Source organism: Megascapheus bottae, chromosome 34, assembly GCF_031878675.1.
Source record: "Megascapheus bottae isolate mThoBot1 chromosome 34, mThoBot2.hap1, whole genome shotgun sequence".
Taxonomy (NCBI): Eukaryota; Metazoa; Chordata; class Mammalia; order Rodentia; family Geomyidae; genus Megascapheus; species Megascapheus bottae.
This window is the reverse complement of record NC_143542.1, coordinates 7904857-7930787: the sequence shown is the minus strand read 5'-3', so window position 1 is coordinate 7930787 and position 25931 is coordinate 7904857. Positions and strand designations below refer to the sequence as shown.

The 25931-nt window shown below is 40.3% G+C and overlaps 1 protein-coding gene across 1 annotated transcript; it reads right to left on the bottom strand.

Moving 5' to 3' along the window:
- Positions 1-2128: 2128 nt before the first annotated feature.
- Septin14 (septin 14) lies at positions 2129-25350 on the bottom strand. Its single transcript, XM_090324381.1, has 10 exons — positions 25241-25350; positions 24556-24624; positions 19291-19408; positions 17355-17550; positions 16361-16547; positions 12242-12403; positions 8141-8237; positions 5624-5792; positions 4005-4137; positions 2129-3203 (listed from the first exon to the last, which is right to left on the bottom strand). Exons 2-10 carry the CDS (start codon positions 24607-24609, stop codon positions 3027-3029), a joined length of 1293 nt encoding a protein of 430 aa, XP_090180507.1. The 5' UTR covers positions 24610-24624; positions 25241-25350; the 3' UTR covers positions 2129-3026.
- Between the last annotated feature and the right edge of the window lie 581 nt (positions 25351-25931).

Sequence of the window (25931 nt, the reverse complement as noted above, 5' to 3'; positions counted from 1 at the left end):
CCCCTCAGGCTTCCCACCTTACTGCAGGCCTGCCGCCACTCCACAGACCTCCCCTGCTGCTCCTCCAGCCTCTGGGAAGACTTCTGGTCTCCATAGGCCTTTACACAGCTCCCCTCTCTCAACTCCTCACTTTGCTACCCCTCTCTGTCCCCCCAAATCCCACATCGCACTGTATCCCGTCCCCGCGGCCCCACTAGAGTGGCGGTGACATCTGCTCGAGACAGGGCTTTCCACTCCTCTATTTCTCACAAAGTGGGGGCCCAGGAGTGGAGTTTGGGGGGGGCCAGAGCAGGAAGTCTGAATTCCAAGTGCTACTCAGGGGACATCCAACAGTCAAGCGAACATGAGGCCAGGCCACATGGGGGAGCCACTCTAGCTGTGGGAGTGATGTGTCCCATCCTGAGGTGGCACAGAAGCATCAGAAGCCTCACAGTCACTCAAAGTTTAACAGCCCAAGGCTCCCAGAGGCTGGGCCAACAAATGGATCCACACTACTGTACAGAACAGAACTGCCCCCATAAATTCTCAAGACTGCAGGGTTCAAGAAGCCTAGCTCTTCAGATACAATGTTGAATTACTAGATATGTGAAACACAAAGGTTGTGTATATTAGCCAACTATGATGTTTTGGACATTTCTGATTGTGTGTGTGTGTGTATGTGCACACGCGCACATGTGCATGTGCATGTGCACATATCAGTTCTTGAACACAGATCCTAGGTCCCAGCTGTCACTGACCTTTTTTGCTCAAGGTTATCACTCTACCACTTGAGCCACAGCTCTACTCTGGGTTGTGACCACCTTCCGTACATCTAAGCCTGCTGAGTAGCTAGGGTTGCAGGTAGGAGCCACCAGTGCCTAGCTGGTTTTTGTGACCTTTAAAAAGAGTAAAACCACAGAGAGTTCCTAGTTCACAATAAGAGCTTAACACGGCAAGTTTAATCACACCATAATACTCAGCTCCAGATTAATTTCAGTAAATATCTCATGCATATAAACACTATGTGTATTTCAAGTAAGTTCCATAAACATAAGCCCAAATATCTCATTCAGATGTTTTGACTGACCTATGCAATAGTCCCATATTGAACACCCAAGGAAGAGCTCAAATAACCTACAGGAAAGAAATGGAATCTTAATGCAAATTAATACATGAGCTGTGAGGCAGGCCAGCCCCTCCTAAGCATCTGCTGATATTATAGCCCAGGCTCCTGAAAACAGGGTATCATCACTGACAGCTGTGTATGGATCCACTGGAAACATTGTGACATGAATGCTTGCTGTTACAAAGCAATAGCATAGTTTGTTTTAAGGTAAAACTTCTACCTCTAATCAAACTAGGCATTCTGAAACTGATACCTTAAATATTTGTTAGCAAAGGCAGCAGAGTGGTCATTTTAACAAGGTAAATTTTTATTTATATTATGTATGAAATAACATTTTTGAAATAACATTTATGATGCCAATTTCAACATTAGATTATAATGAAAGAAAGAAAAAGATGTCTTTCAGTACAACAATTCACAACCGTGTAGAAAAGCTAATCATCTTTTAAAAGAAAGGTAAGTGCTTAATTTCAAATATCCATGTATATAATATGGCTAATGTTTTCATCTATTTATCTAAAAATATCCACTATGTGTCAGACTGTTCTAGCCCCCAGATTGGATGCATAATTAAACAAAGCAAATGCCCTTTCCTACTAATATATTATACATTACATTTCTTTTATCCAAAAATTATAACATCTGTCAGATGAATTAACATCTACAAAGCTAAATTATAATATCTGTCAGTTGATTTAATACCTATGAAGCTAAGTGCAGATTCTCCTTTCCTTCTACTTTGCACATAAAACTTATCTATGAAGTAAAGGCATTACCATTGAACATTAAATCTTACAGCTATATTGTAATATTTTTAAAATGTTCTAATTAAGTAGTATGCAGTGATAATTTCCACAGAACAAAGTATCATCTTTTATGAATAGGAGAAGATCTCTGAATCCTAACCCAGATGTAGCTGGAATAAACTACCCTGAGAGGCTTCATTTTAGAAGAATATGTCACAGTGAAACTCAACTACACTCAAATAAACGGGAGAAAAGAGTGTGTGTGTGTGTGTGTGTGTGTGTTTGTGTGTGTGTGTGTCCTGGAGCTTGAACTCAGGGACTTGCTGCTGTCCCTTACCTTTTTTGCTCACGGCTAGTGCTCTACCACTTGAGCCACAGCTCCTCGTCGAGCTTTTTACTGGTTAACTGGAGATAAGAGTCTCTCAGATATGTCTGCCCAGGCTGGCTTCGAACCATAATCCTCAGATCTCAGCCTTCTGAGTAGCTAGGATTACAGGCGTGAGCCACCAGCACCCTGCTAAGAAAAGCATTTTAAATGAAGGAAGCTCAGTATGTAAAGTCAAAAAATTTCCAGAAAATATCCTTATTCTCTATAATTTTGATAACTTTATTTTAATTATAGCCAAAACTCTGTGAGATTTAATACTGACACCAAAATGCTGCTCGTGTCTACCATTACATTCTGCCCCACCCTAAGCTCTTGCATCTTTTATCCTAATGTGCCAAGGAGTTTTAATCAAAATTAATGAAATTACCAAGAAATCATGGTCAATAGAATTTGCTAAGGAAAATATGCCTCATATTTATCTTTTTATAGCAATGTTTTATGTATATGAGCCATAACAAAGCACATAGCTTATACTGAAATGTGAATGTTAAAGTTACTACTGGAATCAGACAACACTAACCATGGATACATCTACCTGTGTTTGGCTGGAATACTATATTCTATGCTTTGGTTGGTCATTTTGTAAAGTGCTTACTGGTGTCACCTTTATACCAAGTTAGGTCACAGAACATTTATCAAGTATTTTGCATTCTATTTGAAGAAGATATGCAATGCCTAAGCAAATATTAAAAATTAGAACTGCAATCAGAGCTAAATGCTGTGTAGACAACCTCACAGGCAGATAGAGAAGGATGGAACCCACAACAGAGAGAATGGTAAGAAATGGCTATTTCTTACGATCTCTGTCCTTCCTTATATTGGTCACCTGGGAGTGTGGTGTTTCAGAGGCAGCTTTCATTTTACAAAAACTTATGATTTCTTCCTCCAATTTTGATCTCTCTTCTTCAAGTTTCATTATTTCTTCTTGTTGAACCTTCTTAAGGTGCTCAAACCTGTCCTGCAGCTGTAAAAAGAAAAAAGAAGTACAGATGTGATCTCAAAAACAATGCCTGTCTTTCTTTAAAAATGTCAGTCTGGGGCCAGGAGTTTGGCCTAGTGGTTAAAGTGCTTGCCTAGCATGCACGAAGACCAGGGTTCGATTCCTTGGTACCACATACTTAGAAAAAAAGCCAAAAGTGATGCTGAGGCTCAAGTGGTAGAGTTCTAGCCTTGAGAAAAATCCAAAGACAGTGCTCAGGCCCTGAGCTCAAGCCCAGGACTGGCAAAAAAAAAATGTCAGTGGCTCACATGTGTAATCCTAACAACGCAGGAGGCTGACATCTATTGATCATAATTAGAAGCCAACCCTGGACAGGAAACTCCAATGGAACACCAAAAAAAGTCAGAACTAGAGCTGTGGCTCAAGTGGTAGAGCACTGCACTTGAACAAAGGCCATGGACAGTGCCAGGGCCCGATCAAGCATACACACACACACACACACACACACACACACACACACACAAATATCTCTTCATATACAATTTTACCACTAAAAAGGTAATATGCTGTAGGAATGCTAGGCAGCTGAATAAGGCAAGTAGTGCTAACCGATTCCTCCACAAACAACAAAGCAAGAACAGCCCAACAACAGAGAAGCCTTATAATATCCAGAGACCTGAGACAGCAGCCCAGCAACAAACACAAAATATCCACACCGGCGGAAAGGCACTGCAATGAAAGCCAGTCCGGGTTACAGAGTCACCACTACTAAGATGAGAACACATGAACACAGACACACATCAGTGTCTCACAGCCAGCACTTGCCTCCTTTTCCGCGTCTTTAAACGCTGTTTCCTTCTCTTTCACTCTCTGCATGAACCTCTGCTTTAGCTCCTCTTCTTCCCTCTGACACTGGTCATGGAACTCTTGTCTTTTGAATTCATATGTCTCTTGAAAACTAAAAAGAAAATGCACAATTAAGTACAAATTAACATATAAACTATATGTGTATGTTAGGTGCTAGAAGATGTCAGTGGCTGATATTCTGTTGCATGTAGCAAACACATAGTGGAAATTTCTCTTTTTGGGTGGGGGGTGGGTCATGGGGCTGGAACTCTGGCCTGGGTGCTGTCCCTGTGCTCTTCAGCTCAAGGCTACTTCCCTACTTGAGCCACAACCCCACTTCCCATTTTCCAGTGATTAATTGGAGATAAGAGTCTCTCTCTGCTGGCTTTGTATTGCCTAGGATGGCTTTGAACCGATCCTCAGATCTCAGCCTCCTGAGTAGCTAGGATTACAGGCGTGAGCCACTGCGCCTGGCTCCATAGTAGAAATTTCTATATCATAAAATGTTCCCAGAGTTCAAGCCCCACAACTGACTAAAAAAGAAAAAAGAAAAGAAAAGAAATGTAGTGGCCAGGACTCAGCCTAGTGATAAAGTGTTTGCCTAGCATGCATGAAGACCCAGGTTTGATTCCTCAATACTACATGTACATAGAAAAAGATGGAAAGGGACCGGGAGTTTGGCCTAGTGGGTAGAGTGCTTGCCTAGCATGCACAGAAACCTGGGTTCAGTTCCTCAGTACCACATACATAGAAGAAGACAGAAATGGCCCTGTGGCCCAAGGGGTAGAGCACTAGCCTTGAGAAAGCTCAAGGACAGGGCTTAGGCCCTGAGTTCAAGCCTCAGGACTAGTAAAAAAGAAAAGAAAAGAAATGTAAGTATGTGGACCCAATAAATAAAATCAATATATGTATGTCTAAATAAAGAACATAAGAATTCTGAAACATTTATATCAGAGACTTTTGTTGTTCCAAATACTATCCTTTATGCCATACTTGTTCACACCTTTGGACAATAAAATCCAAACAAACCTTGAAGGAATGACATTGTTTAAAAATATTTCAAATAAAGCAAAACATATTTTATGGTATCATTTACTTAAAAGTGTTCCATTGTGCTCTTTTCAAAGAACTCTACAAACAGTCCTATATAGTGCTTTATGTTCCTTCCACCCCAGAGCCACCCTCGTCAACGGTGCCCACACTTTAGCCACCTGACTTCAGAGACATTGCATTTCTGCCTTGAAACACTTCCCTCGGCCAAACTCTTTTCAACATCCTTTGCCAATTATCATGTCTTTGCTGATGCATGGCGATTTCCCCCAAGCCCCTGTTGTTGTTGTTGTTCTCGTTGTTATTTTGACTACAAATATTGACATAAAAAAATATGGTTGTCACAGTCATGCATTTCAATGTGTCTGCACTGGACACACATATAAATGAGCTCTTTTATTGTGCTATTCCTACAACCTCAATCTAAGTCTGAAGACGATTTAAAATTTGGGCTGGATCCAGAGAAGAGCCATACAATCATTTTCATTCACACACGATGGTGCTCTGTAGGCTTGAGGGTTTTCTAAAGCAGCAGATTCTAAACTCACCTGACTGGCTTGTTGTCAGGGCCCAGGTCCGTGAAGCCCATGGTCTTTAGCTTGCGGTGTCTGTAGCACTCATAGTGGTAGGTGTGGGTCTTCTCTTTTAGATCTTCCATGTTGGTACAGAGAAGCATATCCCGGAGCTTCACAAAGTCACAGTGATTTTCATTTTCCACTAATCAGAGAAATAAACCACAAGGACATCAATTGCTGGAACTCAGCAGACATTCTCTAATAAATTAATGGATGATAAACATTTTATATTAAGTAGTTGTACAAAGGGGTTTTAATTCAGCATGTCAATTTATGAATATTATAGATCTTGATTAGTGTCATTCTCTCCCCCTCTCATCTATCCCAACCCCATCTCAAGGTGCTTGGTTAATTTTCACACTGGAGCATTGAGTCTTGTATTCACTCACCATTCCTCTCTCCATTTATCTGCATTCCCCTACCCCGTGATGATAAACATTTAAACAATAAACAGCTAAAACGTTTGAACTATGTGACCTATAATATTATAATAATAGTATTGAAAAATGTTAAAGGAAATTCCGCTCTAAATTTACTACATTAGAATACATAGGAAACAGTGAAAATTAAATTATTTTAATAAATAGAATACATTATATTCAAGTTGCATAGTGTTCTCTAATGACTCTTGAGATAACTCACAACCAAGACACTATGTAATAGAGCTTCACTAAAGCAGATATTTTTTAAATACATTCCTGTGAATGAGCTCCACTGACTCCTAACTGCTCAGGAGGCTGAGATCCAGAGGGCCAAAGCTCAGAGCCATTCCCAGGCTCCAGGATAACCAGTAAAAGCACAGCTGAAGGAGTGGCATCACTGAGAAGGTGCCAGCCCAAGCAAGGAAGCAATCCAAGAAAGATCAGGTCCCTGAGCTCAAACCCCAGTATCAGGAAAAACACACACATACATACATGCATACATACACATACATACATGCATGCATACATACATACATACATACATACATACATACATACATACATACATTCTTCTAACAAAACTACTTTAAAATTATGCAAGCATAGCTGGGCATGGTGGCTCACGCCTATAATCCTAACTACTCAGGAAGCTGAGCTCTGAGGATCAGGATTCAAAGCCAGCCCCAGCACTGAAGACAATGAGACTCTTATCTCCAGTTAACCACTAGAAAACTGGAGGTGATACTGTGGCTCAAGGAGTAGAACAGTAGCCTTGAGCTGAAGAGCTCAGAGACAGCACCCAGGCCCAGAGTTCAAGCTCAGATCTGGCAATTAAAAAGAAAGAAAGAGGGCTGGGAGTTTGGCCCAGTGGTAGAGTGCTTCCCTAGTATGCATGAAGACTGGGGTTCAATTCCTCGGTGCCACATACCTAGAAAAAAGCTGGAAAGTGGTGCTGTGGCTCAAAGGTAGAGCTCTAGCCTTGAGAAAAGTCCAAGAACAGTGCTTAGGCCCTGAGTTCAAGCCCCACAACTGGCAAAAATAAAAAAAGGAAGGAAGGAAGGAGGGAAAGAAAGAAAGAGGGACGGAGGGAGGGAGGGGATGGGAAGGGAAAGAAGAGAAAGAAAGAAAGAAAGAAAGAAAGAAAGAAAGAAAGAAAGAAAGAAAGAAAGAAAGAAAGAAAGAAAGAAAAAGAAAAACCTAGGAAGGAAGGAGGGAGGGAAAGCAGGCAGGCAGACAAATGAAAGACTCTTATTTCCATTTCCTGGGACTCATTTTTGATGGGTATTGTTTTTATATGATCATCTGCCTCTGATCATATGAAAACACAGGCACCGTGCCTTTGTGTTCTTCCCCTAAGAGTCTCCTCCTTTGGTCTCACTGTGCATAAATGCTAGAGTCCTCAAGTTGTTATTTCATTATGGTGACATGTTTCAATTCTTTTTTTTAAACTTTTACAGATGCATAGTACATTTCATGTACATGAAGTCAGCATTCTATGCAACTTAGGAGCTGCTTGTTCCTAACTGCCAGTTAGAATATAGATGGTGACGCTTCCCCACGCCACCCGCTGTCCTTGTCCTTGTCCTCCAGTGAGCACCATTCAAAAGAACATGGTCTTCTATTTCAAGCAGGAGTGAGTGAGATCACGTGGTGTCAGCGTTCTGTGCCTGATTTGCTTCACTTAGCAGAATGAGCTCCTGTTTCATCCAGGTCGCCAAAAATAATAAATTACTCATTTTAGTTTATCATCTTTAAGTTTGGATTGGACATTTACTGTGTGCCTGTGTGTATACTTTATTTCTTCACTCATTCAATACTTGTACAAACTAACCTATTTTTCACTGCTCTCTCTCTCTCTCTCTCTCTCTGAGAGAGAGAGAGGAGACCATGCATTGATCAAGCTGTCCTTTCCACCCTTTCTCACACTCCTCATTAATAACTATTGCCTTACAGCTTACCAAGGGTTATCAATACCAGCACAAATGGAAATGCTGTTTGAGACTACACAGGCATGTCATGTATATTTGATGTAATCGTTACAGAGTATGCTCCCTCTCGTGATACTTACCTTGCAAAACTCCCCAAGGGTAGTGACGTCCTCTGACCATCCTCTTCCCAACTTTCACCTCCTCCATGCTCCCTACCACAGCAAAAGGCAAAAGTCCCTAGAAATAGAAAGAGGACAAACTGAGTTCCTTAAATAGTACAGATTACTATGTCACTCTTTTTCTCTTATAAAAATGACATGGGTAAGAATATCATGATATATTTAATCCACTAAGGGATCTACCCTGAATGTAATTTTAATACTCAGCAGAAAATCTGTGCTACTTGACTTTTGCATGGATCAGTATCAGGCTGTGTACACAATTAAAAAGTATCTACTTGGTGTTCCCTGAAATACCAATTTATTAATAAAAGGAAATGCTAAGGTTAAAGTTTTAGCATTGTGATATATAACATTTGTTTATTAATTGTTCATAAAGAAAATTATTTTATAATGAAGAAAATGTATTGCTCAGCTTTTCAACTAATTAATGTATTTGGTTATAAATATATTAAATGACATACAAAATAAGAGAAGAAAATGGAATTAACATTCATCAATTACCTATTATATTCTGGATGCATGCACATGTGTATAGATACAAATATATAGATATAGATGCATACCATGGTGTATTTCTTAGCCATAAAGAAAACAGAACAAGAACTGAACTTAGAAATCATCTTGTTGACAAAGATAAACTAAGCAACTAAGCCTTGAAAGTCAAATGCTACTTGTTTTTGCTCATTTGTAGACTCTGCACCTAAAAGGAGGATAGTGACAATAATAGTGGACAGAGGATGAACTCCCTGGGGGAGCAGTGGGAGGTGGAGTAGGAGGAGGAAAGGTCACTGAGAAGTGAAAAGTACTGACATATACCATATATCCACACACACACACACACACGCACACACACACACAGACTCACACACACACTCACACATTCATACGCGGGAAAACTTCTAGAAGACATGACATGAGGAAAGCTTTAGGACCTGGAAATAGGCAACAATTTTTGTACAAGACTCCAAAAGGGCAAGAAATGAAAGCAATAACAGTCAAATGTGACTGCATGAAGCTAAAAGCTTCCACACAGCGAAGGAAACAGCCATCAGGTTACAAATGCAACCTTCAGAACAGGAGAAACATCTGCTGCATGTGTTACCTGAGAGCAGGTTCCTGTTTACAACATAACACAAACACCAAGAACTCGACTGATCTCATATATTTAGAGCTGTTGTTTCCAGAGGCTGGAACAAGGTGTATGTCTGGGAGCAGGGGAGTAGTGAAAGCTTGATCAGTTGAAGTGATATAAGATTAAGAAATTCTGGTGTGGGATGACTACAAATCAATAGCATCCTGTGCATTTCAAAAATCCTTTTTTTTTTTTAAAAAAAAAAGTACTATTTGAAGTTCTCACCAAAACTATGTAATGTTTGAGGAGATGTTGCATTAAACCTGACTTCAATATTATGAAATAGGGCTAGTGGTAGAGTGCTCGCTTAGTATGCATGAAGGCCTGGATTAAATTCCTCAGTACCACATATTCAGAAAAAGCTAGAAATGGTGCTGTGGCTCAAGTGGTCGTGTGCTGGTCTTGAACAAGAACAGCCCCCAAGCCCTGAGTTCCAGCCCCAGAAATGGCAAAAAATAATTATGAAATGTATACATACATCAAAACATTACATAGTATAATTATACATAAGTATAATTTTTGTGTGTCAGCTAAAATGAATGTAAATGACTAGAGGCTTGGCTCAAGTAGCAGAGAACATGCCTGGAAAACACAAATACCTGTGTTCAAACTCCAGATCTGCCAGTAACAATTAGATAAGTAAATAAATTCCTAAGTCATTTTTAAAAGTTCAAACATAGATTTTTGTTCTGATCCATTTCTAGGTATGTACACAAAGAAAATGAAGGCTGCTCAGCAAAGTAATTTCTTTTTTTTTGTCAGTCCTGGGGCTGGAACTCAGGGCCTGAGCACTGTCCCTGGCCTTTCCTCAAGGCTAGCGCTCTACCACTTGAGGCACAGCACCACTTCCGACTTTTTTCCTATGTATGTGGTACCAAGGAATCAAACCTGGGTGCATGCTAGGCAAGCACTCTACCACTAGGCCAAACTCCCGGCCCCAGCAAAGTAATTTCTGAGTGTCCATGTTTATTGTCTCACTAGTCATAAAAGCTAAAATATCAAATCAACCTGAGTGCTCACTGGTGGATAAGAAAACATAATAATGAAACACAAAGGAATATTATGCCGCTAGAATGAAAAATAAAATACTGCCCTTCGTAGCAAATAGGTGGAACAAGGTGACTTTATGTCAAGTAAGTTAGGCCAAAGAAAGACCAATACTGTATGTTCTCTCTCATATATGGGATTAAAAGCCCAATTGTATCATAGTGATTACAGAGGCTATAAAAGGAGAAAGGTGACATAGAGACGGGATAATGAATGCCAAACAACCAGACAGAAGAAATAGTTTGGGATGTTCTGTAGAACTATGGAAAAAACATGCCTTATTCGTTTTTGAATTTAGCATTATTCATAATAGAACACAAAAAAAAGACAAAATGTCTATCTGAGCCTGGTGCCAATGGCTTATGCCTGTTATCCTGGCTACTCAGGAGGCTGAGATCTGAGGATCACAGTTCAAAGCCAGCTCAGGCAGGAAAATCTGTGAGACTCTTATATCCAATTAACCACCAAAAAGCCAGAAGTGGAGCTGTGGCTCAAATGTAGATCATCAGCCTTAAGCGTGAAAGCTCAGGACAGTACTCAGGCTGAATTCAAACCCCAGTACACACACACACACACCCTCAACAGGAAGAGTAGTATGGCTGTATTTTTAAATTTTATTTAATATTCAGACAAAGAAATGAAATTTTCAAAACTTTTAGTAGAATCATATTAGTGCAAATGTTTTGGGCACCAAACTAGTGATTCTTCAAATGAATGCTACCATAACCATAAGACACAAAAAGTCCATACCTAGGCCTATCTATATACCAGAGAAAAATAAAAATATACACCCTCTCCTAACACTTGCACACACATTATTTGTAACATCCTAGTCCATAATACCCAAAATGAAGGGTAAATGCAACCATCAACTGGTGGATTGCTAGGTAAAGCATGGTATATTCACACAATGATATGTGGCCACACACATAAAACAAACCCTATACGCAATCAAACTGAAGTGTGGTACATTCAGGGTTGGATTCCAATGGTGAAACAATAAACTGACAGTTTAAGAAAAGGAAATACCAGGAAGCTGAGACGTGCTTTATCTGAGGAGAGCGGGCCTCAAAGACAGGAGGGAAGATAAATGGATTGATGGATGCGGTGACGACAGCCACAATAGTCAGTGTACACAGGGGAAAATGGAGCCAGGGAGCTTGAAGAAATAGGTGGGGCTGAGATAGGTATGGGGGGAAGGATGGGAGGGGTGACGCTAGCAAAAGATGCACGGCACTCATAAACTGACATCTTGAATTAAAACCCCTTTGGACAACTACTCAAATATATTTTTTCTAAATGAATGAAGTACTGAACCAATGCTACGGCATTGCGAGCCTGGAAATAGTACCCTAAGGAGAGAAGATAGAAGGAATGTCATGTATGATTCCATCTGTACAACTGCCCAAAGCAGGGAATCTAAACTAAAGACAGGAGTTTACCTCAGTAGTTCCTCAGAACTGGAACAGAGCCTGAGAGATACGCAGAAGAGGAAAGTGTACACAATTAATTTCTTTCAAAGACATATTTGATAATTTCAGATTAAATGTTTACCTATATACACTTTTTCCTGATTCTACGTTCTTAAATTGATTGCCAAGATGTCTGTTGATGTATTAAAATGATTAAGTTACATAGTCTAAATAAGTGAAGCATTTGGCATGTGAATTTGATCTACGTAAAGCTAATTTTTAATGAATGGATTCTTGGAGAACGTTTCTAAAATTATTTCCTTACAGTGGACTTTGTGGAGGGAAATACATTGTTTCCTGCCTGTTTGTCAGATACAGGTAACAAACACAAACAGTATGGTGAAGCTCACGCACTGTTGGCCACTTCCACGTGGAAACTAGAGGGGCTGCCCCAGGTTGGGTGCTTACATTTGGTGAGGTGCTCGTGTGAGCAGCTGTCTCATCATCCGCAGGGAACTGATATAGCTGGATGCCACTGCTATTCAGTTCACTCATTATCTTACTCTTAAACTTCTGCAGGTCACTTTTCGAAATTGTGTCGGCCTTGGCAATCAGTGGTATAATGTTCACCTACAAAGGGAGAACACACATAGTATCTCACAGTGAAGGGTTTATTGTTTACCCTGTAATTTTCAGTTTAAGTCTTAGTGCCTCTGGAAATAAATTTGTATAACTAGCTACTTAGTGATGGCTAAGCATTCCTTACAGAATTGCTAGTACAAAATCATCCCTCCCTTTGCATAACGCGCTGCTATAAGGAGGCTGAGATCTGCCCAGGCACAAAAGAACCAGAGACTCTCATCTCTCATTAACTTCTAGAAAACAGGAAGTGGGGCTTGGCTCAAGGGTAGGATAAGGAGGTAGCCTTGAGCTGAAGAGCTCAGGGACAGTGCCCAGGCCAAGTTCAAGCCCCATGACTCACACACACACACACACACACACACACACACACACACACACAAATCATCCCTCCCTTAGAAGTCTGATCTTTCCCAGAATTCACATTTAGAAGGCTCAGTCTTGTACTTCTAAAAATCTCACACTTCTAACACATCTGGAGTTAGAAAAGTTTAAACAGTAAAACAATATTAACTTTAATTTTCACCTTTTCAAGTCAGAATAAAAAATCTTTCACCAAAATTCTGGAAGAAGCAGGATGCCACTGGTTATTGCCAGTAATCCTAGTTACTCTGGAGTATGAGCTGATGACAGGATTGAGGCCACCCCACTGAGGACAAATCTGAGACTTTTTTTTTGAGAGTCCTGGGCACTGTCCTCAAGCTTTCTCAAGGCTAGCACTCTTAACACTTGAGCCACAGCACCACTTCCAGCTTTTTCTGTGTATGTGGCACCAAGGAATCAAACCCAGGGCTTCGTGCATACTAGATGAGCACTCTACCACGAGGCTATGCTTCTGGCCCCAAATCTGAGATTCTTTTCTCCCATTAACTACTAAAAGCCTTAAAGTTGAGTTATGGTTCAAGTGGTAGAGCATCAGCCTTGAGCAAAAATGATAAGAGGGTGAGGCCCTGAGTTCAAGCTCCAGTACCAAAAAAACAAAAAAAAGTTTTGCAAGAGGTGGGATTTCCTTTTAAATATCATTCATGAATATCACTTTTTCCATATATAAATGCTTCTAAATGTGTTTCCGTTCTGTCTAGATGATCTCACATATACATTTGCTTCCAAATCTATAACTATAGAAAAATAACATAAACATTTTCATTACCAGACTCTAATAGCCAATTTTGTATAAATGTGCATTTGTATGTGCATGTTGAACACATTTCTAACCAAAAAAAAAACCATATTTTAATTAACAAAGAGGAATTCAACCTTTGGAGTTTAATATTAACATATTTGAATTTGAATATCTATAAGCAATTTTTTCAGTTTCTATAGTATGATAACAACTTGAGCTTATTCAATTAAGTTCTATAGAAAATAGCAATATAAAAATGTAAAAAATAGGGGCCGGGAGTTTGGCCTAGTGGTAGAGTGCTTGCTTAGCATGCACAAAGACCAGGGTTCAATTCCTTGGTACCACACACATAGAAAAATCCATAAGTGGTGCTGTGGCTCAAGTGGCAGAGTGCTACCTTTGAGGAAAAAGTCCAAGGACAGTGCTGAGTTCAAGCCCCAGGACTGACACCAAAAAAAACGTAAAAAATATACCATATTACTACTAAACTATCTACTTAGAGCATAGCTACACATATTAAAAATCAGCATTACGGCTGGGTACCGGTGGCTCACCACTGTAATCCTAACTACTCAGGAGGCTGAGATGAGAGTCCCTGCAGAAAAGTCTCCATAAGACTTTTTTTGTCGGTGGTAGGACTTGAACACTGGGCCTGGGCGTTGTCCCTGAGCTCTTTAGCTCAAGGCTATCGCCCTACCCCTTGAACCACAGTGCCACTTCCACTTTTCTGGCAATTAATTGGAGGTAAGAATCTCACAGACTTTTTAGTTCCCCAGGGCTGGCTTTGAACAGTGATCCTCAGATCTCAGCCTCCTGAGTAGCTAGGATTACAGGCATGAGCCACTGCACTGGCTCCATGGGACTCTTATCTTCCATAAAATACTAAGAAAAAGCTGGACATGGCACCTTGGCTCCAGTGGTAGAGTGCTAGACTTGAGCACATAGAAGCTTAGGGATAATGCCAAGGCCCTGAGTTCAAGCCCCAGGACCAGCCAAAAATTTTCTTTAACTTTTTTTTTTGTCCATTGTGTGACTTGAACCCTGGGTCTGGGCATTGTCCCTGAGCTCTTCAGCTCAAGGCTACCACCTACCCCTTGAGCCACAGCACCACTTCCTAAATTTTTAAGAATAAAAACAAGGGCCAGGAATGTGGCATAGTGGTAGAGTGATTGCCTAGCATGCACAAAGGCCTGGGTTTGATTCCTTCTGCCATATACACGGAAAACGCCAGAAGTGGTGCTATGGCTCAAGGGGTAGAGCACTAGCCTTGAGGAAGCCCAAGGACAGTGCCCAGGACCTGAGTTCAAGCCCCAGGACTGGCAAAAAAAAAGGAAGAAACGAAAAGAAAAAGAAACCCCTGACTACTGAACAAATGATGAATTAAAAGCTTAACTTCAAGGAAGAGATAATGTCCTTAGCCTTGTTGAATGCCCTTACCCTCCCTGACCTAGTGCTTATCCAATGTTCCGGTCTTTAGAAGACTTTGCCACCCAGAGGTTACCCATCTGTTTAGTGTGAGAACAGGATGAATATGTGGGAGCTGTGGCCCAGGTCATCTACAGTATGCCTACAAATACCTGTCAGGGTGCTGCCCAGCCCAGTTCCTGCTGTTCCCCAGAGAAGGGGGAGATACTGGTCCCTGTAGTGGTAGGCGGGTGTGGTGTCAGCCAGAGGTGCCCGGTGCCCCACTGTCAGGGGTAGGCCCTGAGCTGTGCTGTCAGCCTTCGTCACCTGCTCTAGTGCCAGTATCTCAAATACCTACATTGTAACATATATATATATATATATATATATATACACACATACATAGCCAGTCTTGGGGCTTGAGCTCAGGGCCTGAGCACTGCCCTTGGGATTTCTCAAGGCTAGAGCTTGACCACTTGAGCCACAGCACCACTTCTGGATTTTTCTTTTCTTTTTTTTGAACTATGTACTCTTTTTTGTGGGTTGTTTTTGTTTGCTTGTTTGTTTTGCCAGTACTGGGGTTTGAACTCAAGTGGTAGAGCACTAGCCTTGAGAAAGCCCAAGGACACTGCTCAGACCCTGAGTTCAAGAACTGGAAAAAAGAAAAAGGAAGTTCCCATAGTTTCCAAGCTTTCATTAAAGAAATTTTATTTCATGGCATGTTCCTGCATCTCGAATCAGCTCTGGTAGGTCTTGTAGCCAGAATCAGACAAGCCACCGGGTTCATGCAGAGATTTGTGGTATTATTTTATACTACAACCCTGTAAAATGGATGTCTATAATACGTTCAAGGAAGCTTGAACTAAATTAGCATTTAATCAAAGAAAAATTAATTGTGTTTTATTTTAGTTTTGCTTAACTGTACTCCCTTTACGGACAGGTTTACTCCTTTATTAAACTTGTCTAGAAGGTAATCTGAAATTGAATTCTATCCAGTTCTATCCCTCCACCAAGCTCCCATGTTGAACCCCTCACTATCTCGCTCAATCTGGAATTGTAGGTAGAGCCTTTAAGGAAGCTCAAACAGTGATGATCGAACCAGATCAGTGTTCTGATAAGCAGAGGTGGACAGATGAGGAGACACCAACAAGGACCCTGTGTGAGGAGGTACAGAGGTAGCTATCTACCATACAAAATCTGTCGACATCCTGGCTTCCAGCCTGGACTTCTATCCTCTAGGACTACAAGAAACTTATTTTTCATGTGGTAGTTTGTTATGGGAACCCTAGAAAATGCACAAGATTTAAAGAAAATATTAAAATACATACACAAATTACGAAAATAGCAGATGCTTTTACAATAGATTATCATCTCAAAACACATCTTAAGTGGTGTAAGGCTGGTGGGTTTGCTAAACATACCTTACTGTCGATACTCTTCATGGTTAACAGGTCAAGGGACTTGAGAGAATGTCCAGTGGGTGCAATGAAGTAAAGGCACACATGGACTCGGGAATCGTGATATTCAAAGAAGGAACGTTTAATCTTCAGTTCTTCTTGAAGATAGGCCTCAAATTGAGCGTCTATGTACTCAACCACTGGCAGGTAGCTTTAAAAAAATGCACCGTCTTAAAATGGCATAACAGATTAACAAAATACAAACCTGTTTTTTCAACATTTAATAAAGAATTTACATACTGTATACTAAACAACCAAAAAAAAAAACTATACATTACAAAAGCAGGCAAAGATGGTTCCAGGCTGGGAGTGTGATCCTGTGGTTAAGTCACTAGTTCAAAGCTGCCCAAAATAATAATAAAGCACATAATAATGAAAAGAAAAGCATGCCAGCACCCAGTGGCTCACGCCTGTCATCTAGCTACTCAGGAGGCTGAGATCTGAGGATCGAGGTTCAAAGCCAACCTGGGAAGGAAAGTCCATGAGACTCCTACCTACAATTTACCACCAAAAGCCAGAAATGGAGCTGTGGCTCAAATGGTAAAAAGCGTTAACCTTGAACAAAACAGCTCAGGGACAGTGCCAAGATCCAGGACCAGCAGAAATAAAAAGTAGGAAACTAAAAATAATTTGTAGTTTCCATTTGTTTTCCTCTATCATAGAGAGTTTAAATCTGAAACCGAACTACCAATTTTCATTACAAAATCATAAAAGAGAAGAAAAATAAGCTAAAGCTATTAGAAACTGCATAAATAAAAATTTTATTATAATTTGATCATCTTAAATCTTGTAAGAAAAAAAATCAGACAGCTGGGTATATAAAGGCAACAATTTAATAAGAACATTACTTGATAAGGAAAGAATTAAAATCTAAAAGGAAAAACGCAATAATCTAAGAAGGTTATTGCTATTTAGTCTAGGAAAAAGAGGTAAATTCCTTGAAACAGGAAACACCCACCTGGCCTCTTTGTTTATTTGGTCCCCGAAACCCACAGTTTTCACCACAGTCAACTTCAGGTGCACGTTGCTTTCCTGGAGCTCGTATGTCTTCACTTTAAGTCCAACAGTGGAGTAAAAATGTGAGGACTTACTGTCTTTCAGATTAGTATTAAACAACGTGTTTATGAGTGTTGTTTTCCCAATTCCAGTTTCCCCTGTCATAAACAGAGAGATTATCATTAGGTCAGAAAATGGCTGAAAACTGACACCTGCGCAGCACCTTACCATGGCCCGTGAACCTAGCTACTCAGGAGGCTCATATCTGAGCATTGTGGTTTGAAGCCACCTGGGCTCTTATTTCCAATTAACTACCACCACCAAAAAAAAAAAAAAAATCCACCAAGTGGAGCTGTGACTCAAATGCTCAGGCCCTAAGACCAGAACCAAAAAAAAAAATGATAACCCTCTGAACCCCTACAGTTGCTTAAAAAATCTGAAAAAGTAAAACTTGCAATAAGAAAGGTACAATGATGGTTAAAAGCTGCAAAGAAAGGACTGACAGGGCCGGGAGTTTGGCCTAGTGGTTAAAGTGCTTGCCTAGCATGCATGAAGACCCGGGTTCGATTCCTCGGTACCACATACATAGAAAAAAGCCAGAAGTGGTGCTGAGGCTCAAGTGGTAGAGCTCTAGCCTTGAGAAAGTCCAAGGACAGTGCTCAAGCCCAGGACTGGCAAAAAAAAAAAAAGTTAAAAAAAAAAGAAAGGACTGACAGTTACTGATTAAAGAAAGTTACAAAATTTCAAGTAAATAAGACAAATAAGTTTAGGGATCATGAACACCTCAAGAAGACTACAGTTAACAATAAAGTGTGTGATTCCAAATGACTTCAAGATTATAAAGGCGGGGGGTAGGAGAAGATGTTTGAATGAGAAAGAAAATGGGACAAGTATCTCAAGAACACACAGTGTACCTAGTGATAAAGGGAGTGAAAAAAAAAAGTATAAGATGACCCTGGGAGGGGTCAGAAGTTCTGAGGAACAAGGATGGATGGGGGACTGCCAACTGGAAGCATGGAATATTTAGATGCTCATGTAACTGTAGCCTCTTAAACAGCCTTTTCAAGTTCAGAACAAAACTAACTTAATTCAAAAACTAAAAGAATATTTTTTTGCCAGTCCTAGGCCTTGAGATCAGGGCCTGAGCTTGGGCCTGAGCCCTGTCCTTGGGCTTTCTCAACTCTACCATTTGAGCCACAGCACCGCTTCTGGCTTTTTTCTATGTGTGTGGTATTGAGGAATCAAACCCGGGCCTTTGTGCATGCTAGGCAAGCACTCTACCACTAGGCAAAACTCCTGGCCCCAGAGAATAATTTTAAAGTCTCACTACAAAATATAGAAATGTAAATGAAGCTAAAGCATGTCAATCTAGGATTAAATCATTTGACATTGTATATACATTTACTCTATAAATGTATAGTTATAGTCAATTAAAAATAATTCCACTTCAAGTAAATACATAAAAGATCTGATATTTCTAGAACCTTACACACTAATCACTACCCCCTCAGTCATTAATATTGTATAGAAAGAAAATATGGGGATGGGGAGCATGACCTAGGGATAGAGTGCTTGCCTAGCTTGCATGAAAACCAGGCCGGGTTCGATTCCTCAGTACCACATACATAGAAAAAGCTGGAAGTGGTGCTGTGGCTCAAGTGGTAAAGCTCTAGAAGAACAGTGCTCAAGCACTGAGAGAGAGAGAAAAAAATATGCACTGAGCTAGGTAAGATGTTGAAGAACTGCAATTCTTAAAATAGGAATGCTACAATAATACAGCTGAAGAGATGAAAATCTGTACAAACATAAAAATGGTTTTGAACTAATGATTCTAATTTCATGCTGCTTAAGTGGAAATGGAGCAGGAAAAAGATCATACAATGTGGTTAGGCACTTACCCACACAGAGAATGTTAAAAGAGAACCCTCGCTGCAGAGACCTGTTCACCAGCTGATAGGGTAAACAGTCAAACCCAAAATGGCCAAGAGTGGTTAAACACCGAATGTTTTCTTTTGGCTTAAATAAAAGAAAGAGAAAAAAAAAGGAGTTTTAATTACTACATAGTATGATCTCATTTTGAATGGATAGAACAATAATATGAAAAGAAATTAGAGCTAGCATGGTGGCTCATGCGTGTAATCCTAGCTACTCAGGAGGCTGAGATCTGAGAATCGGTTCCAAGTCGACACAGGTACTAAAGACCATGAGACTCGTATCTCCATTTAACCACTAGAAAGCCGGGAGTGGCACTGTGGCTCAAGGGTTAAGGCGGTAGCCTTGAACTAAATAGCTCAGGGACCACACCCAGGCCCAGAGTTCAAGGAGAGAGAGAGAGAGAGAGAGAGAGAGAGAGAGAGAGAGAGAGAGAGAGAGAGAGAGAGAGAGAGAGAGAGAGAGGAGAAATTAGGATTACCATTTGACTATCATATCTCAGAAAAATGCAAGGGTATTGAATAAATGTGCATTTAAAAAAATTTTTTTTAAGTAGCTGGGAGTGGTGGCTCACACCTGTAATCCTAGCTACTCAGGAGACTGAGATCTGAGGATCACAGTTTAGCGCAGGCCTGGGCACAAAATTCCTGAGACTCTTCTTTCATATTAACCACCAGAAAACTGGAAATGGCACTGTGGTTCAAATGGTGGAGTGCTACTGTTGAGCTGAAGAGCTCAGGGACAGCACCCAGGTCCAGAGTTCAAGCCCCACAACCAAAAAATAACTACAACAAGAAAAAAAAAACTATGCACACACACAAATGTTCCTCTCATTGTTACAAATAAATTCAATCTATCTCTCATCACAAAAAGTACATTTAAAAATAACTAAATGCCACAGAAACTTCAACATATGGTTCTAAAATAACAACAAAGGTATGGAGGTATGGCTCAGTTGAAAGAGTGACAGACAATGATAAAAGCATCAGGTACCGAATTCCAGTCTCAATCTCAGACCTAATAAAATAAAAAAATAAAACAGGGCTAGGAGTTTGGCCTAGGGTTAGAGGGCTTGCCTAGCATGCATGAAGACCTGGGTTCAATTCCTCAGTACCACATATATAGAAAAGCCAGAAGTGGTGCTGTGGTTCACATGGTAGAGCACTTGCCTTGAGGAAAGCCCAAGGACAGTGCTCAGGCCCTGAGTTCAAGCCCCAGGACTGGCAAAATAAATAAAACAAAAGTGACAATATTTCTGGTTAATTGGCCATAAGAATCTCACTGTCTTTAATGCCCAGGCTGGCTTTGAACCCTGATTCTCAGATCTGAGACTCCTGAGTAGCTAGGATTACAGGTGTGATCCACTGCACTCAGCTAGAATTGGTGAATTTTCTAAAGCAAACAAATAATATGAAAAAAAATTTCAGGTCAGGCACAAATCCCTGGGTCTGTAATACCAGCTACTCCTGGCAGCAGAGATAGGGAGGATTGTGGCTAGGGTCAGCTTGGGCAAAAAAAAAAAAAAAAAATTAAGAGACTCCATCTCAATAAATTAGGAGAATTAGTATGCACTTGTTACCCCAAATATGTGGGAGGCCAGTAAGTAGGAGAATCAAAGTACAGGCTGGTCTAGGTTTGCACAAAAGATCCCATTCAAAAAAATAATGAGGGCTGGAAGCTTGGCCTAGTGGTAGAGTGCTTGCCTAGCATGCACAAAAACCGAGGTTCAATTCCTTGGAACCACATACATAGAAAAAGCCAAAAGTGGTGCTGTGGCTCAGATAGTAGAGCTCTAGGCTTGAGAAAGTCCAAGGACAATGCTCAGGTCCAGAGTTCGAGCCCCAGGACTGGCAAATAAATAAATAGCAGTGTGCTGTGGTTCAAGCTTGTAATCCTGCTACTCAGGAGGCTGAGATCTGAGGCTTGTGATTGATTCGAAGCCAATCCATGCAGGTGGTGAGACTCATATCTCCCATTAACCACCAGAAAACCAGAAGTAGTACCGTGGCTCAACGTGGTAGGAGTGCTAGCCTTGAGCTAGTACAAAAGATTAGAGGTACAGTATAGTCCAAGTAGTAGAGCATAGCAAATTAAATGCCCCAATTTAATTCCCAGCACAGAAGGGCAAGACAGAGACAGAGAAAGAAAAAGACAGAGACTGAGATTGAAAATTTAGATTTATTTCACACATGGAAAGCCTTCCTCCTAAAAATCAGAAAATCCCAGGGGCCAGGAGTTTGGCCTAGTGGTAGAGTGCTTGCCTAGCATACACAAAGACCCAGGTTCAATTCCTTGGTACCACATTCATAGACAGAAGCTGGAAGTGGTGCTGTGGCTCAGGTGGTAGAGCTCTGGCCTTGAGAAAGTCCAAGGACAGCGTTCAGGCCCTGAGCTCAAGCCCCACAACTAGGAAAGAAAAATCCAGAGACTTCTTTCTTTCTTTCTTTCTTTCTTTCTTTCTTTCTTTCTTTCTTTCTTTCTTTCTTTGTTTTTTGGTCATGGGGCTTGAACTCGGCCTGGGCACTGTCCCTGAGCTCTTCAGCTCAAGGCTACCGCCCTACCCTTGAGCCACAGCCCCACTTCCCATTTTCCAGAGATTAATTGGAGATAAGAGTCTCATGGCTTTGTAGTGCCCGGGCTGGCTTTGAACCTCAATCCTCAGGTCTCAGCCTCCTGAGTAGCTAGGATTACAGGCATGAGCCACTATACCCAGCTTCCATAAAGGATTTCTGTATTTAAAATACTGACAACTAACCATACAAATTAAAGGCATTTACTACATTATTTCCATGCATTACATGAATACAATCGTGTATTAATCCTGTCTAACTTTCTGGCTAACCCTTACTTTCAATCCATTCTGCCCATGCTTCAGCATCTTTCTAATTTCACTAATCTACCTTCAGGTCAATTTATATTTTTGTTTCCTATTGGATAGTACATTTGATACATGTCTCTCTGTGTCTGCCTTATTTTCCTTTACATGATGTTATCTAGTTCCATCCATTTTGCTACAAATAAGAGAACGTTGCTAGGTGCCTGTGGCTCAAGCCTGCAATCCTACTCAGGAGGCTGAGATATCTGAGGAGCACAATTCAAACACAACTCAGGCAGGAAAGTCCAAGAGACTTGTCTCCAGTTAACCACAAGAAAACCAGAAGTGGTGCTGTGACTCAAAGTGACAGACTGCTAGCCTTGAGCTCGGGGTCAGCACCCAGGCCCAGAGTTCAGTCCCCACAACTGATGAAAGAGACAAAGAGAGAAAGACAGAAGGCTTAATAGTCCATTTTGTATTAAATACGTTTTCTGGGTCCAATCATATATAGATAGGCACCAACGCTAATTCTATATCTTAGCTATTGTGAATAATTCTGCAATAACAAGAGTGGATGCCCAGCTTTGTTCGAGGTCCTCATCTCCTTTGGAGATACACACACACACACACACACACACACACACACACACACACACACTGGAATTGGAAATTAAATCATATAATACTTCTACTTTTGGTTGTGTTTAATTGTTGTTCAGACAAAGTCTTGCTATGTAACTCAGGATGGTGTCTCATTTATGATCCTCCTGACTCCACCTATTTAGTACCACCATGCCCCATTTTTTGGGGGGAGGGGAGTCAGTTGTGGGTCCTGGGCACTGTTCATAAGCTTTTCTTTCTTCTTTTTTTTTTAATCCTCAAAGCAAGTATTGTACCACTTTGAACCACAGCTCCCCTCCCAGTTTTCTGGTGGTTCATTGGAAGAAAAAGTCTCAAGGATTTTCCTACCTGGGTTGGTTTGCAACCAAGATCCTCATATTTCAACCTCCTAAGTAGCTAGGATTACGAGCATGAGCCACAAATGCCTGGCTTATTTGCCCACTTTTTTACTTGATTAGTTTGGCATTTTTTTTTGTTATTTTGGGGGATTTTTTTGTATTTTTTATTGTATTTAATAGAAGGGTTACAGTTATATTCGCCAGATAGAAGATGCATTACTTTGCATACATTGATACCCCTTCTTGTGTTTTTGTCCCCATTTGTTACTTTTTCCATAGTATAGTATACTCTACCACATTATATTTTGTTATACTGCTCAACAATGGATCTTCCATTCAGAAATTGGACACCATATCTTCATTGACTTTATAATTCACTGTTCTTTTCCCATCTTAGGCATAGATTCAAAAGGACTTAATTTGTACAAATTGTTGTAAATTTAAATGTTTACATATGTTAATTATATATAAAGGACTCAAAATAACCCCTTACATGAATATAACTTCTGTTGATAAAATCTTTTTGCTCTGAAAAAATAATCCTAAAGACACATAAGCTAAAACAATTGTTTTTATTTGAGAAATTTTCTATGCACAATAATTTTTTTACAAATCTTTAGGGGTCTGGGGTTTGCCCTATTGGTAGAGTTCTTGTCTAGCATACACTAAGACCCAGGTTCAATTCCTCAGTACCACACACATAGAAAAAAGCTGGAAGTGGTGCTGAGGCTCAAGTGATAGAGCTCTAGCCTTGAGAAAGTCCAAGGACAGGGCTCAGGCCCTGAGCTCAAACCCAGGGCTGGCAAAAAAAATCTTAAGTCAGGCACTGGTGGCTCATACCTATAATTCTAAGTACTCAGGAGGCTGAGATCTGAGGATCAGCCAGGCTAAGAAAGCCAGCCTAAGCAGAAAAGGGCTTGAGAATGTTATCTCCAATGAACCACCAAAAACCAGGGAGTGACGTAATGGCTCAAAGTAGTGGAGTGCTAGCCTTGGGCAAAAGAGCTCAGAGACAGCACCCAGGCCCTGAGTTCAAGCCCTAGGACAGAAATAAAATAAAATAACATAAATCTCAATTATAGCAATGTTCCTTACGTTAATACAACTGGTTCCCTCTAGTGTTCAACATCTGGAACTACCAACCGTAACCATTCAAAACTACATTTGTTTTATTATAGCACTTATAAAGAATGAAATGAAATAAAAATTAGCATGAAATAGTCACATCTATTTAAATATGAAAAAGACTTACTGACTTCAAATAAAGATTTCCAACTGCCTCTACATTTATCAAAATCTCTAAGAAACAGTGAGGTGGCTAAAATATACAAAAAGACTGTACCACCAATAAAGTTGAAGTAGAACTCATAAAGAGCACAAGAAAAATGTTTCAAAATGTCCATTTTAAACATGGTAAAATACAAAATATACATATCTATTTGAAAGATATACTTAACTTTTTCTTCATCACCAGCTTTTTGGGAAAGCACATTCTTTATTTTTTCTGCCATGACACGTTGAAAAGGCTGAAATAGAGAAACTCTTTCAAATGTAATGGAAAAGGTTTTATTCCTTACACATACTTGAGACATTATCACATGTTTCAGCTCTTTACTCACACCACGGACCAGTTTTAAGTTGTAGCTATCTTACGAGGCAATCTTCTACAAATATATATATATACATATATATAACATAATATCAACATATACTACAGAATAGTACATTTTACCATAAATATGTCAACAACAACCTTTAGAGAAAGGTAAATTTCCTTTTAAAATCAAGAGGGCAAGGATCTTTTGCTTTAAAGAACTCTTCATGAGAAAGACATACAAAGTTTTCCCTTAAAATGTAGTAAGATTATAAGAAAGATGCTCATATAATTACTTCCATTTCCAGGGGAATTACAACACAGTCTCTGGGAATGTGGGATCACAACAGTCTGAGCAAGCCCTTAGGAAAAGAACTAAAAGAACAATTCTCCTATGCAAAGCACTGTTGACAGACCCAGCAACATACTAGGGACTTGAACATTTTGCTCTTACCAAAGTTACAATACACATGAAATCAATATGTCTTACATATGTATTTCATTGCCATCTACCAGGACAAATTCAAGTTGCGGAATAATAGACTTACTTGCTCAGAGTTCAGCTACGCAGCACCCACAGAGGTCTGGACTGACCCTGAAGTTGGTGTTTCTTCCCACTATCTGCAAATGAAGTTTCACTGATTCGGGGGGGAGGAGAACAGAAGGACAAGCTGTCCGGATGTCTATGCAAGCCTCCCCAAGCAGGCCAGGCCCCCTGCTTTTCATTATCTCACAAAGATACAAAGAGCATAAAGCCTGTTTTCAAAGGAAGTATACACATATAATAAAAGCAAACCAGGGCCAGGGCTGTGGCCTAGTGGTAGAGTGTTTGCCTAGCATGTGTGAAGCCCTGGGCTTGATTCCTTTATAGCACATACACAGAAAAAACCTGAAGTGGTGCTGCGGCTCAAGGGTAGAATGCTAACCTTGAGAAAGTTCAAGGACAATGTCCAGGTCCTGAGTTCAAGTCCCAGATCTGACAAAAAACAAAGAAGTATTTCTAATGTAAACAATGTTCTGTTCTGCAGTATAGTTTAGTATAGTAGTTATGAATATTTTCTACTTAATACAAACTACACATTGGAAGTTGCCGTCCTTAATTGCCACAAATACCAATAATAGTTTGCTTCTTCTTTTCCTTTCTGTTTTTGGTCGGTCGTGGGACTTGAACTGGGCCTGTGCGCTGTCCCTAAGCTCTTCAGCTCAAGGCTGGCACTGTACCACTTCAGCCACAGCACC

Bases quoted from the DNA above. Each gene is read 5' to 3' on its own strand.
- Septin14 (XM_090324381.1), bottom strand. From the start codon at position 24,609: ATGGCAGAAAAAATAAAGAATGTGCTTTCCCAAAAAGCTGGTGATGAA. The intron at 8,238-12,241 runs GTAAGCACCCAA...TTCTATTTCTAG, and splicing joins ACACGAGCACCTCACCAAAT to GGACTTTTGCCTTTTGCTGT. The intron at 3,204-4,004 runs GCAAGTGCTGGC...TTCTTTTTACAG, and splicing joins TTAAAGACGCGGAAAAGGAG to CTGCAGGACAGGTTTGAGCA.